Below are 14,744 nucleotides of genomic sequence, written 5' to 3'. Positions count from 1 at the left end.
CCTGTTTCTCATTAAATTACAGGGCCTCAGTGCGCAGAGGTGCTCAGTTATCCTCACGTTAGCGTCCTCTGCATCTGGAACTGGGAGCAGCCACGTAAGCAAAGCCCAGGATGCATAGAAAGGTCATCGCAGCCCTCAGCGGAGCGCGGGGAAGAGGCGGCATTCCTTTTCGAAGGGGGAGATACACAACAGGCAAAGATATCTCTGGGAGGCAGGAGGAGTGAGAGAAAATTGCCTTTTTCTGCTGCCTGTCTCAGAGGAGTTTACATGTTGTTTCTGTATTTAAAGGGAAGGAATAAACCCACAAAGTTGTTGGCCGGCACCTTGGGCCGTATGTATATGCACTTCCAGTTCATAAAAGACTTACGGTTCATAAAAACGTTACAGCTGTCAGACACGCATCAACCGGAGCGGGGCAGCCGGCGGGACCCGCTGCCCTCCCGCGCCCCGGGGCAGCATCTTCCCCCAGCTGGCTGCCAGGGCTGCGGGGGCTGCGGACCTCTCGGGGTGTACCCCACAGCCCCCCAGGAGTGGGACCCATTTCCCTGTCCCCACACGGTGACGTGGGTGGGCAAACAGCTGGGTGCAGAACATCCTCTGCCAAAGCGCGTTTTTGAACTCTGTACATCGCGGAAACGGTTTGTGTGAGCCCACAGCCAGCAGACACGTGCCCTTCCCTCGGAACGACGGCTTCATAAATCACGACAACTTCATGAATCACGACAGCAATGACAGTCGAGGGACTAGGGAGCGGTTGGGTCGCAGCTAAAAGCGCCGTGAGCGTGGCCGGGGAGGGGAAGCTCGCCCCGCCAAAAAAGGTGTTCTCCGCCTTTGCCCCGTGTGAGGCTCGAACTCACGACCTTCAGATTATGAGACTGACGCGCTACCTACTGCGCTAACGAGGCGGCTGCGAGAAGGTGCCCTGTGCTGCGTTTCGACGCTGACCATCGGTCCCACCGCAGCGGCCCTTTCCTCGCCATGGTGCTGGGGGTCCTGCGGCCGTCCCGGACGGAGCCAAGGACGGCACGGCACGGCACGGCACGGCACGGCACGGCACGGCACGGCCCTTCCTCCGGCTGCTGCGGCAGGCTCCGTGCCGGGGGGTCCCCGCCGTGACCGCGTGGGGCTTCAGAGTGCACGTGTGGGGCTGCGCAGTGGCTGAGCAGGACCCTGGGGAGGATGCGTGGGGCGGCAGCGGAGCTCCAGGGTGACCATGCGGCTCCCGTGGTGGCCCAGTGGGACATGGCAGCGACCATGTGGGACCCCGTGGTGACAGAGGCAGTTCCCTGGGGTGACAGTGTGAGGCCCTGTGGTGACAACCCTGGGTGGCCTGCGTGGGGCCCTGATATGACCATGTGGGACATTGGGGTGACGGTGTGGGACCCAGGGTGACAGTGCTGGCCCTGGCCAGGGCAGGGGGTGACAGCCCTGCTGGGCACGGGGAGGCCCCGCTCAGCGTTGACAGGGCGCGATCTTGCATGTCAGGTTAATTAGGTGGCATCATTTTCGGCATAATTGCGCGGAACAGGTCAGTAGATAATTAGTGACTTTTGGCCGCGTCTGACAGCTGTGGGCGGATGTTGGCGGGGGGGGGGGGGAGGGACGGGATAGTTTGTAAAATCACACCAGGAGCTGGGGAACGGGCCCTGCCACCGTCCGTCCTTGGCCCCCGGGTGGGTGGCTCCTGCCCCCCATGGCTCCATGATTATGATCTGAACCATTTCGTACCCTTTTCTCTTCTCAAATATATATATGTATGTGTTCGTGTCATCCTCACGTATAATTACTTCCCCCCCCCCCCCCCCATAAGGCATCTGACACAGACCCAGAGCCAGAATCTGGGAAGCTACCCTGGAAAAGCTGGGCCTGTGTCACTCCGAGTGGACCTGAAGGTGTCTGTGCTCCCAGGCGCATCCCTCCCAGCGGCAGGACCCTTTCCCCGCTCAGACGTGCCCCTGTGACAGAGCCCAGACTGGCATGTCCCCTCGCTCCTGCGCTCCCCCCCAGAGCCGTGGCACGCCAGTGCATGGACACAGAGCTACAGAGGGCGAGGGCAAAGCCAACCCGCATGAGAAAACTGTGTCACACGTGCCTCCTCGTAAAAGCATGCACGCAGGTATTTACGGCGTACCTCAGGCACGGTGCCTTCCCACCCTGCCTCTCCTCGCCCCCGTGCCGTCATACCAGTTGGCCTGGCTCCCCAGAGGCACTGTGCCTGTCACCCCGCTGCAAACCTGTGCCTCCGTCCTGCTAATGACACAGCAGCTCGGCCGCCACGGGGACAACGTGACTCCAGAAGCTACAGCCTGGGAAAAAAAAAAAAAAAAAAAAGAAAAAAAACCCCAACCAAACAGCCTTAAATGTGCACAATCAAGTGATGAGTGTTTGTATTTCTGATGCTTTGAGGCCAGCTCACAACCCTCCGTCCACATAATATTCAGGGTGTTTGGGAAGGGGTATTTTTCTTTTAATAGGATGGCGTAGTCACAAAGGTTTAAAGAAATAAATGAGTGAATCGTCTGTGGTAATAGCAACATACTAGGAATGGGGCACAGTGACGAAGTTCAAGTCTATTTTTAAGCCTGCCTGGTAGCATGTAGGTGCAGACAAGAGTCCGTGACCCTTTCTGCTGTTCTGAAGCTATGGACATGGCTGATGTCTCTGTCCCAGTTCAACGTCAGAGTTGTTTTTGCTCCCTAACGAATACTAAGGGAAGACAGAGAAGCCTCAAGGTATTTTGAAGATTGTGCAACGATGCTTGGGAGCCTACCTGCTTTTGCTTGAGCGCTTTTCTCACTCGCATTTCACATGATGCGACAGGAAGGGAAATACAACCAAATCGGACAGCCCTGGTAATTGGACTCAAATCCTTCGTATGCCCTGGGGGTGAGGTGGGTGCCTCTCAGATAAGCAATCTAATCAGCTTTGCACTTGTGTCCCATCTGGAAACAGATTGTTGACAAAGTACACCACCACCTGAGAAGCAAGCTTTGGGTTTTTTTTGAAGATAATTGTGCCAACGAAATCAGGGAGTGTGAATTTGCCTGAGGTAATAAGATCTCTTTATTTTTATTCATAGTTAATTCATTCAGCCAAGGCGATTTCATGCCAGAATGCAGACTCCAAACAAGACGGACGATTGCGCTGCCTGTACAGCGCATACGCATGGTGCCTGCCCGGCAGATCGACTGCTGCGACAAAGAGCCATGAGCCACTCCAGACACATGGGCAAGATAAGGAAGAGGCTGGAGGATATCAAGAACCAGTCCTCAAAGTTGACAAAAGTGGATTTCAGCCACAACGAAAGCATAAGGTTGGCCACTGACGCCTTCCTGGATGGTGGGACAGACTCTTACCTCGAAACTTTAAGCAAAGAGGGCGAGGTGGATTTCCTGTCCTCAGTGGAAGCTCAGTACATCAAGGATAACGCCAAGGAGTCCTATTATGCGCAGGAGACGCTGGCCGCTGATGGGGCAGCTGCGCCAAAGCAGAACGATGCCGGGTCACTCCCTTCAGGGACGTACTTCCCCACCATTTCTGACAACAGCGAGCCAGCTCTGCTGCACACATGGATTACAGCGGAGAAACCCTATTTAAAGGAAAAATCCACCGCCACTGTGTATTTCCAAACAGAGAAAAACAGCAACATCAGAGACATCATACGCCGGTACATCAACAAGACCACTCAGGTACGGGGAGAGAATTGCTGTTCCCTCTGCACTCGCTTGTCTCACTGCTCTTAAGAAGATCAGGTAAACGCGTTTGATCCGAGCCAGTTGCAGCGTAGCTTTGCTTTAGAAAGTGCTGTAAAGAGCCCATTGCTGCTGTAAAGAGCCCATTGCTGAACACAGGCAGTGCTTTTCGGTTTTTTGTACCACCTCTTGCTGTTGGTGACTTAAAAATAAAAGCATCCTCTCTTCTTTTAAACTACTATTAACCCACCAGAGCAAATGTGCTGTTAGAAAGGGCAGCTGTGCTCTGTCCCTTCTTATGCATCATCAGCGGGACGGTTTGCTCCATTCAGACCATTGCACCAGTAATGAGAATTTAGCTAAAGCAAGCTCTGAGCCATTAGCAATTGTTCTAGGAGATTCATGGGAGATGTGGGTGAAGGGAAGCCTGGAGAAGGGCACATGCGTCTGGTGTGCCAGGAGCCATCTCCAGAGGAAGGAAATTATTCAGAAGAAAGATCTTTCATCCCAAATACATTGTCAGTGTCACTAAAAATGCCACATGGGCTCCATATGGAGACTCTGCAGTGTGACCTGGCGCATGGGAAAGGTGGGGATGATGCTCCTGACAACAGACAGGTGACAAGTGGCCACAGAGAGGTGCCAGCCCCGAGTCAGGCTGCCCACACACTGGGAACCCAGGAGCTGAGCAGCTGGAGAGGGACAAAAAGCCTCTGTCATGAGTGTTCTGGCAGCTCTACTGTTTGCCTGGAAACAAAGTATTTGACATTTCAGGGCTGTGTTTACCATTATATGGGAGTTGTCCCCTGGTATAAACCTGAGATGTCACTAGCAGTTTCACGAGAGGAACGGTCAGGAACAAAACCAGGCTGTCACTCCTGCTGTCTGGCACAGGCTGTGGAGCGCACTGGAGTCACAGGCTTTCGCTTTATTGTTCTCCTGCAAGGGCAAGTGCTGGGTCTGGTAACGCTGAGTGTAATGGCTGGGGAGAAAAGAATCCCTGTTGGCATTTGCCCTGTCAAAGGCTGCAAGTGCTCAGCACATCAGGGGAATTAGAAATCAGTCATTTTCAGTTGGCAGCATCAGAAAGATACAGTAACAGAAGAAATGTCTCTGGAATAATCAAATGATCATCTAGCAAAGTATCAACCCAGGCCAATTTTCTGTCCCAAGAGAAGAAAACTTGTAGGGGAAAGAGTGGGAAACATAATATAAATCCGTGGTTCACATGACTTTCTTAACCATCTAATTTACATTACAAGAGGCTGCTGGAGCAACACTTTCTCACAGTATAAATTTGGCAACTGCTTTTGGAGTATAGTTTTTCAATGGCAGCATTTATTAATTAGTATCTGATAAGGGTCCGGCCTGGATAGCCTAGTATTTGGTATATCCATTAACAACTTATACAACAGAATAAAGTCTGTGTTTGTGGATGATATCGAACTGCAAAGGATTGGCAAGTGGTACTATAATCTTAATACACTTGCGGAATAAGCGTAAATCATAAAATGAAATTTGGGCAAAAGCAGCGAGAAGTACTGCAAGTAGCAGAGGGAAGTCAGGTGCAGAAATACGGATTGGTAACAGCTGGTGAAAAAGCAGTACTAGAGAGAGTGTCCTGGATCTGCTGTGAGGCTGGATGCTGTATTGTGCATCAGTTGGTTACAACTTGGTTACAACAAGGTGAGTTAACAGTGAGTGAGGATGTGAGACACTGGACGTAATTGCGCCACTTACCTGGCACTGGCGAGGCCCTTTCTGGAGCGTGGTGCTAGAGGAAGGTGTGGGATCCTTGCTGCTCTGCAAATAATTTGGCTTGCCTGAACAGGATGCTGGCCACACAAGATGTGCTTGGTCTTGTAGGATTTCCTTGTGGTGGTGAAGGGAATAATCTGGCTGGCAGGTGTGGGCATAGGCTGTGGAGTAACGTTCAGTGCAAGTTGGAAGCAAGTAGTAAAACAGATCTGCAGAGATACCGTAAAGTTTGTTTTGTTTGAAGATGATACCCTGTGAGTGCAATAATCAAGAGTTCCCTTTCCAGTCAATGGAGACATAGGCACCTTCTGAAGATAAGTCAGGTATTAGATGGGCTGAATTGCCCTGGGGAGATGACCCTTTCCATGGACAATAACCGACGTCGGTGAAGACCAGCACCTTCATGAGGCTGTGCCCAGCGCTGAGCGTAGGGGGTGGAGTATGGAAGTGGATTTATATCACATTTACAATTCCCTTGATCCACACTGGCTGGAGGCTGTGCATTTAAGTAGCTGTTGGGGCTTTTATGCCCAGTCCTGAGACTTCCACACAGTGTCCTGCCAGTTGTAAATTGGGAAGCATGGGTGTATGGTTAAATTAAAACAGTTTATAAATCAGTATTAAAAAAAAAAAAACTAAACAAAAAACCCAGACGGAGCTGCTGCAGTCTGTCGCACCACCACCACCAGAGTGAGGGTTTAAAGCCAGAACTGTTCCAGGTTAAGTTGTAACAGTTGTAACATCATCCAGTGAGGCTTGCTAAATGCGTGTGACTTACAAAAGCTAATCAGCCATTTGGCAAGGGCTACGGTCTCTTATTCTAGCAACATCCTTATTATTCTCTGATTAGCGTTTCAGTATATTTCCTAGTGCTGAAATCTCACCTACAAATTCGTGGGTCATCTTGTGTTTTACGATTGAAAGAGCTTAACTGAAGTGCTTATGTTGTGTGTTATGGTGGCTTTATATGAGCAATAAAACAATGAAGCGACGTGTCTCATCAATTTACCAATTCAGGCACTTAGGGAGAAAACCGGAACAAATATCCACATATATCTCTGATGATTTGTTTTTGTTGGAATATTTTTTTAAAACAAATAAACCACATTTCAATGGCCTCACAAGTGACCTTAAGTTATGTAAATTGGCTCTGTTAGTGCCTCTGCTTTTTTTCCCTAGGTGCTAGCTATCGTGATGGATGTGTTCACGGACACTGAGATTCTTTGTGACCTCCTGGAGGCAGCTAACAAACGCATGGTGTTTGTCTACCTGTTGCTCGATCATGGCAATATAAATCTCTTCTCGGAGATGTGTGACAAGTTGCAAATTGCTGAGGATCTCTTCAAGGTACTGTGGCTCTGTGAAGCTCTTAGTCTCAGGTTCATCTGCCTAACTTGAGGCACCCTGAGCTGGAAGCATGATTGTGCTAGGGTCAGTCCACCTTGTAATTGAAAGGGAGCAAGAGATTTCCAGAGGTAGTGTTAGCACACCTCATTTCTCTCTGAAGATGCCCACATTTTCCCATGGATGTCATAGGAAGGTAAGGCATTTCCATGAGGTCCTTCGATGAAACTAATCTGGGCCCTGAAGTCTTAAAACAGAGCTTAAGTCCCCTAGTAAATTTAGCATAAACATTACAACTGCTTCCATTTAGTAAATCTGCAGCAGCTGTGGTCTGGCAGCCACAGGTAGCAGGCACACAAAACTTTTTTGCATGGCAATACCCTGGTCGCACTAGGTTGTTTCTGATAAAACGTGCTAAAGCTCTATTGAAAAGATAATGCCTCAGGTTCAGCTGGCTGTTAGCTTAGCCTGCCTTCATCTCTGCCAGAGGGAACTGACCTTAAAACTAACATCCTAGGGACCATTTCAGTTTTCACTTGAGATGCTGTAGGGCACCTGTGTTATCTTCGTGGGGATGGCTGGTACCGCAGAGGCAACAGACTTCTGGAACAGCAGCTGGAGGACAGGCAGGAGACCTGAGGGCATCTTAGATGCACCAGAGACCTGTATATCAACAGTGAAATTCCACCCCGAATGTATGAAGAAACCAAAATTAATGAAGTATGCTCATAACAGTGTTTGCACCGTCTGTAAACCCCCACTCCTTAGGAAGAACAAGCCTATGCTGTTCATTGCTACTACGATACACAGGCTTCAACAACGCCTGAGCCAAATCCTTGGTGCTGCTCATTAACTAAGGCCTTGATCGTGCAAAGTGTGCATACAGACAGCAGGGTGAGGTAGGTCTGGGTGCCTGGCCTGCCTTAAATGCACTTGCTCAGGTACAAGGACAGCGCAGAGCATTGCACGGGCCAAACTGTCCTGCTTCTTCACACACACGTGTACTTGTGCCTGATCCTGCAGGACGGCATTAGTCTGTGCTGCACCAGAAGAGCACGTATGTCCTTGCAGGCCCAGACGGGGTGGAGGAGCAGAGGTTTTGCCCTGCTGTATCTGTGCGGTGCCATCGCCAATGTACAACAAGAGAGCTCACAGCTAGAGCGATTGTTGCTGGGGTGGTGGCAGAGGCAGCAGACTGCCCTCAGCTATGGACACATCTCATTTTGGGCAGGGAAGCATCAGTTATCATTACACAGCACAGCTACATCTGCGTGGAAGTCCATGTGGGTTTATATCCCCACTGAAACAAGTAACCCTGTGACAGGTGAGAGAACTTGGCCGTTTCCTCTAGCCCTAAACCTTCAATATATCATCGGAGAGTCTGTGAAGAAATCATAACAGGCATTGGGAAAGTGAAGAGCTAAAGGCAGGGTGGGGGGAAGAGCCCTTTTTCCTTCATATTTTTAATTTTTAAAAAATGTAATTTGCTCAGTTCTTTTTTTTTTTTTTCTTTACAGAATATTTCAGTCCGCAGTGTTACTGGAGAGGTTTACTGCGCCAAATCAGGCAGGAAATTTTCAGGACAAATACAAGAGAAATTTCTTATCTCTGACTGGCGATACGTGCTCTCTGGATCTTACAGGTGAGATAAGCCATTGCAGCTCGTGTCTAGGTGGTCTTTTATGATTTTTAGTATTACTTCACCAAAAAAGTCCCATGGAAATTTTGTACAGGTGAGGAGCTTTTTTGAACAAAACCCCCTCATGTTTTCAAATATGCACCATTTTTCAATAATCCATTTAACTTGCTTTGAAGTTTATGTTAGTTCCTTATGGGACGTGGTATTTAATTTAAATGTTCAGAAACTAATGTAAATACCTTTGCTGGTGCAGCCCTGGAGCAGAACTAGAAATGTGTACCGCTTTAGATTATGCTTTCCTCGTTGTTTGGGTCCTCAGATGCTGTGATCATGAGACATGACACATTTCCATCTCCCTCGGGATCCCTTAATGTAGCATATGTCACTCAGCTTATCCGAGGATTTGTTCTCTATATGACAAGTTCAGTGATTCAAGGTAAACCAGGAATACTTAAGAGACTTAACTGTTTTTCTCTTGTGTTTCATTAACAGGTAGGCAGTATATATCTACGCATCTGTTGTACCTTCCCTTTTTTCTTTTTTTCTTTTTTTTTTTTTTTTTTTTTTTTTTTACATGACCTGAGTCTGTAACTCTTTGCTTTTATGCTGCTATAATTATTTCATGTAGAGGATGCAGCATCTCAACAACTGCATTTTTAATTGAGATCCAAGATCCTCCAGTCAGGGAATTTCAGTAGACTCTGAGCTTGCATCAAATAAATGAAGTTCCTAAGCCTCATGGCTATGTAGATAAGCTGCACAAATGACCGAGTGTATCCTAGAAATGCAGATACAAAAAGACAAGAGGTGATTATTTAATTAAAAGGATAAGATTGTTTTTCTTAATCCCAGTTTATGATTTGGAAGCTTAAATGCCTCTAGTCCGACAAAACTGTGCCACTGGGAAGACTACATAACTGTAGTAACAAAGGTAAAGGTGAATACCTGGGGTTGGTGTAGGCTGCAGGAGCTCAGCTGTCCACAGAGGCAAGCATCCAGTTTCCCTTCAGTTTCCAAATGAACCATCAGACAAAAATGTGTGAACGCTCAGTGTTTGGGTTTTTTATTGGCAACTCTGTGGTTTTCGTGCTCTTTCAGGTTTCTTTTAATCCCTTACCAAAGATGTGTAGAAATGCAACAGCAGATTTATAGAGAGAGTAGAAGTGAAGAATGTATGGGAGAAGAGGGACAGAACAAGATCTACTTTCTTTGGCCATAAAGCTTCCTTTTGGCTTCTCTTCTCAATTCTAAAAAAAAAAAAAAAAGAAAAAAAAAAAAGAAAAACTGCACAGAGTCATTCTCTACTGCTGTTGCAATATCTTCTAACCTCAAGAGCCTTGAGTGCATAATCCCCTATCCAGCAAGCAAGCAGAGAGGGTGGTGAGGAACAAATCCGTACATTATTTGACTTAAGCATGCTCAGCCCCAGTTTGCAGATTCACATGGTTTACAGTTAGCTATCGGTACAAGGCATTTCTGTAGGCTTGCTAGCTTTCACTTTATTAATCCGAACGTTTTCTGTTATCCCTAAACCTTATCCACCAACCTTTGCAGGTATAAACAAGAATGATGTTGAGTAAAACAGACTCAAACACTTCTGCAACGCATTTGTTGGAAATCAAATTGGAATAGATCTTAAAACTAATACAACAGCAAGTTTCACCAAACTGCTGTGCTCTGCGTGACTTCATAATAGCGGTAGAGGGAACAGGCTGAGGAAATAAAATAGCCCTTTGGGACATACGGCTGTAAAAGGGACCCTGGCTCACTGTTTCTACCCAAAGAGTTTGGGGACAAAATATATTTGCCTAATGGACAATGAAGAGGACTGAAGCTGGCAACTAGTTAGAGGCAGAGGAACCACCACCAAGTCTGTGGCATCTCCTGCTCTGGAGTGGTTTTTAAAACCACATTGAAAAGCCATTGCTTGGGTCAGTGTGGATAAGCATGGTCCTGCTGCACAGGGCAGACCAGAGCTGAAAAGCTTCTGAAGGCTGTTCCACCCATGTGTTTTAAGTTACAGTTTTCCTCTCAATTTTTACTGCCAGCATCTATGGTGTGGGGTTAGGATGCAGCATTTCTTTCTGCTGTATGTGTGTTACTCTACCCCATTCCATGACAACTGTGTTATTCCTTTTTTAAAAAATTGAATTGAAGTTAGATAGTGCATGAACTCGGTGCTCCTAAAGAAGGCAAAATGAAAACAGCAGAAAGCACAGAACTTGATCCTCAGGGACAGCTGAGTACCACCCCAGCTGCCACTCTGAAAGCCACCAGCCTCTACAGAGCCAGCATCTAACATCTAGCACTGGGGTGCTTTGTCGGGAGCATCGGTTCAGGTGGGGCAAGTTTCTCATGCAGAGGTTATCCCACCAGCAGGCAACGCTAAGGCGTAGGTTAGTTCAAACCTGAGCTCAGCTGACAAACCCAGTCCTTCCATTTCAGGTGAAATGTGTGTAATGCTGCATGTTAACACAGGGGATGAGACATCCCTAACGAACTGCTGCTGCAGTCACGCTGAGGGCACACTCAGAAAAACACAAATCCAGTGCAGGAGGGGCGGGTTTTGATTCAGATAATCATAAATGAGAGGAACCAGAACGGGACATAGGTTTTGTGACAAAGCCCTGGCAAGACAGCTGAGAAGTTACCTATTAATGACTGAATTTGTGATACAGCTTTGGCCCCAAGCGAGGCAGGACTTCGTTGTGCTTTCTCTTCTTCCTGATGTGCTTCACTCCAAATGGCCTGGCAGAAAAATGATCCTTCTGCGAAGGTAGTGACAGTAACAGACTTCTCTGAGCCTTTCCCAAAAGAGCACTCAGAATTGTAAACTAAGAAGCAAAACAGAGCCTAAAACTGAAACAATTGATTTCCTCTTAGAATGAAGCCAATGAAAACCTGTTAAGTCTTTATGTCAAGTTCTGCTTTGTTCTTCCACCAAGCGTACAGAATGTAAATTGCTGTGACTCACTACGTGAAGCCCACAAATGTGCGTCTAAGATCACACAGGTCTCACTCTGTTATTTTACAGCTGACCCATTTGCCATCAGTCCATGGAGTTATTATCTTTGGGCTATTAATTGGATCCAACTTTCTTTGCTTACAAGGGTTACAGATAAGATCAATGAGCCACAAATTAGTATCTGTCCGTCAGGTACACCAGGAAGTTACACGTGGGAGCAAATTATCACAGTGGAGTGCAACAGTGTTTTCCTCTGATTCTGTCGGGTTTTTAAAAGCCATTTATAAGTATAATTGATTTTTATTTCTCTCTAAATGTTCTTACATAAACTAGATATATCTCTAACATATAAAGTCTAAACCTGCCACTCCATACCTCAGCCCTTTCATGAGTTGTAACCTTCAGTGTAGATATACCAGACAAATTGTGGGTGGTTTTGTATTTGTTCCTGCTTTATTATCTCCTTCACAGTTAGCCAAAGGACATGCAAAGGTTTAGAGAGTGCTTCTTAGTGAATAAAGGCAATGTTGAGCTAGCACAGCAGATGTTACCCACGCAGCACGGAGTTAGCTTGCTGTGCTGTTTACTTCAGCTCCCAAGGTTTCATCCATATTTAGAATGATTTGAACAAAGTGGATGAGAAGTACCTGTATTCTAGTAATTTACTGTATATTTTCATGTAAACGTACAGCATATATTGTGGGATTGCCCAGTGGCATTGAACTAATGATTTCTTCACTCCTTCCCTTGCTCCTTGAAGCAACAGTATAAAACCACTGCATGCCCCAAACCCAACCCTCTTTAAGAATGCTCTGAATGGGCAGGTGTAAATGATCTGTCTTCACTCCCTTAGCATCAGCTCAGGCTGTCAGTCCCACTGAGTTTCACAGGAGTTTTGTCAAAACATGACAAGAGCAAGATTTAAAGTGCATACACCTACAGCCAAATCTGGCTCTCAGCAATCCTTGTGCAAATCCAGCGTAGCTAATAAAGTCATGCAGGAATAACCAGGGCAGAGTTTTGCCAACACAGAATTCAAAACCAGCACTGCTCTGTATCCTCTGCTGCACAGCTCAAGCCCCGGCGGTCAGCTCAGGGAGTAATTACATTTCATTCTCTCTACTATGCTCATTTTATTGCTGCTGCTGCTGCTGCTCAGACAAGGCAGCCTGCACACCACAATCAAGCTGGCTCGTAGTTTTGTAAAAGAGCACAAATTTATGTTTGCCAAGTGGATTAGGGAAGCACATAAACCAACAATAGTTTAAAAGCTATGGAGTATCCTGAGGTGTGTCTCTGGACTACCAGAATGTAAACAATCGTGGTGTTTCTCTCTTACTTTATAGAAAAGTGCTATTTTTATTTTTGGAAAGGCTGTAGGAAATATTTATAATTTCATTTCCTCTGTAGTGAAGAAAATAAGTATTTGTCAGGTGTGGCGGTTTGTTTTGTGGGAGTGGGGTGTGGCAGGGAGGTTGGGGTTTTATGTGTTTCTCTTGACCAATGCAGAAAAAGTATGACAAAATGAAAACAAGGGATAGTTATTTTTCACTAGTCTTTCTAACGCCAGTTTTGAGTGGGTGAGAGTTACCAACTGGTACAGCATTCTGCAAGCAAGGTACGATTTATGTGTGCGCAGACAAGACATGGTAAACCCAAATTTAAGCACTGTGCATGGAAGAGAGGTACCCAAAAGAGGGGTCTAAACTCCTTTCCACGGAACTGACATCCAAAGCTTGGGTATTGTATCTGACATTTAGTCCTGCAATGGATCCGGATCACCACTCCCTTGAGGGGGTTGTATAACTTTACAAGGTTTCTTGAAGGTTTTAGAGGCAGCTGCAATAACAAAGCTTGATCCAAGTCAAAGAGCACTGATGTGAACTGACCTGAAATTCAACTGCGACACCATCTTCATCCTGTGTTTAGACAAGAAGCTTCAGCAGTAGAACGCATTTGCATTTCGCACTACCCCTGCGGGCATCTCCAGTTCCTAATGGCTGACATTAAAGCTAACTCTTGCCTTGTCTTTCCTTCCAGCTTCACATGGCTATGTGGCCAGGTTCACCGCAACCTCCTCTCCAAGTTCACGGGTCAAGTTGTGGAGCTGTTTGATGAAGAGTTCCGACACCTTTACGCGCTGTCCAAGCCGGTGAGGGGACCGAAGTCTCCACCACGCACCATGCCCTTCCTGTTCCGCAAGAGCTGGGTCCCCCAGCGCAGCCTCTCCTACAGCAGTGAGGGAAGCGCTAACACGCTTTCTGATCCCTTCAGCAGCCTCTCAGCTGGCAGCACCCACCAGACCAAGCAAACTCCAAGAACTCTCATATTCAGCAGCAATTTCAGCCCCCAGTCACCTCTCCATAGAGTTAATTCCTTCCACAGCTATGTCTCATTCACACACCCCCCACCACAGAAGGCCATCCAGGCTAACTACTATCAGCCACCCTACGTGGCTGATAATTCCATGGTTCTGTATAACAACATGAACATTTACAGGCCTATAAGGCTTAGACAAGAGGAACCAAACAGGACAGGGTTAAGCTCACCCTGGAGATGCCTTCACAAAGCTAACCTGTTTGCATAATAACCACCTTGTTTTGAATTGCAAGTATACCTAGTGAGGACCTGTTTAGCAATCGCTTGTGTACTGATGAATATAGAAGTTCTGTATAATACAAAATGAGGATGATTTCAAGCCTCTTGTTTTGTTTTGCTGCTTCTGGATGCTTTGTTTCCCTAATTAAAAAGCCAAGCCTGCTAACATGTAAACCTTGGGTGCATCACGATCCGAGGAAGAACGCATCTAAACAATGCTGCTCACTGCTCGCAGTGCAACACTGCTGCTGCTTACCACCTGCCCTTGGTAGCATATTTGTATGGTTGTAGATTTAAGTGGTTAACCTTTTTCATACGGCCAGGCACCTGAAAGTGGGGTAAGTCACAGTTTATTACCATGCATTTTATGCACTTGCATAAGGAGACTGAAGGCTGCTATTTACGTGCCAAACCAAGGCAATGCTGGCTGCAGCAGTCTACCTTCATGCTATCATCGCACCTTAATCTTGATTTAGCAGGACTCCTTTAAGCTGATGGGGAAGCACGGTTCCTACCACCGCACCGTCTCAGAGCTGTCTGCTTGAGGCGTGCAGCAAGGATGTCTATTCACAGGGTTTTTAGGAAGGGTCCTCCTAACCATGACACGGACCGAGACCAACAACTCAGGTTACAGAGGACAACTTGCAGACACCATACGCTCACTTCCATGCCTTAGCAACAAGGATGTGTTCCAGCACACTTTGTTACAAACCTCCAATCCCACCAGCTCAGAGCAATTTTCCTTATT

The 14,744-nt window shown here is 47.0% G+C and overlaps 1 protein-coding gene and 1 non-coding gene across 3 annotated transcripts; one reads left to right on the top strand and one right to left on the bottom strand.

Annotated features, from left to right (window-relative positions):
• Positions 1-832: 832 nt before the first annotated feature.
• On the bottom strand, positions 833-905 carry TRNAM-CAU (transfer RNA methionine (anticodon CAU)). Its single transcript has one exon. It is a non-coding gene; the product is annotated as a tRNA-Met (tRNA).
• Positions 906-2,953: 2,048 nt separating this feature from the next.
• Positions 2,954-14,034, top strand: FAM83A (family with sequence similarity 83 member A). 2 transcript variants are annotated; one of them, XM_056332144.1, is made up of 4 exons: positions 2,954-3,689; positions 6,630-6,797; positions 8,312-8,436; positions 13,439-14,034. In XM_056332144.1, the coding sequence occupies exons 1-4, from the start codon at positions 3,114-3,116 to the stop codon at positions 13,983-13,985; spliced, it is 1,416 nt and encodes a 471-aa protein (XP_056188119.1). In that variant the 5' UTR covers positions 2,954-3,113; the 3' UTR covers positions 13,986-14,034. The 2 variants fall into 2 exon arrangements, with proteins under 2 accessions (XP_056188119.1, XP_056188120.1); XM_056332145.1 differs by lacking the exon at positions 6,630-6,797.
• The last annotated feature ends 710 nt before the right edge of the window (positions 14,035-14,744 follow it).

This window comes from Falco biarmicus, chromosome 3, assembly GCF_023638135.1.
Source record: "Falco biarmicus isolate bFalBia1 chromosome 3, bFalBia1.pri, whole genome shotgun sequence".
Classification (NCBI taxonomy): domain Eukaryota; kingdom Metazoa; phylum Chordata; class Aves; order Falconiformes; family Falconidae; genus Falco; species Falco biarmicus.
This window is presented reverse-complemented; position numbering and strand designations above follow the sequence as displayed.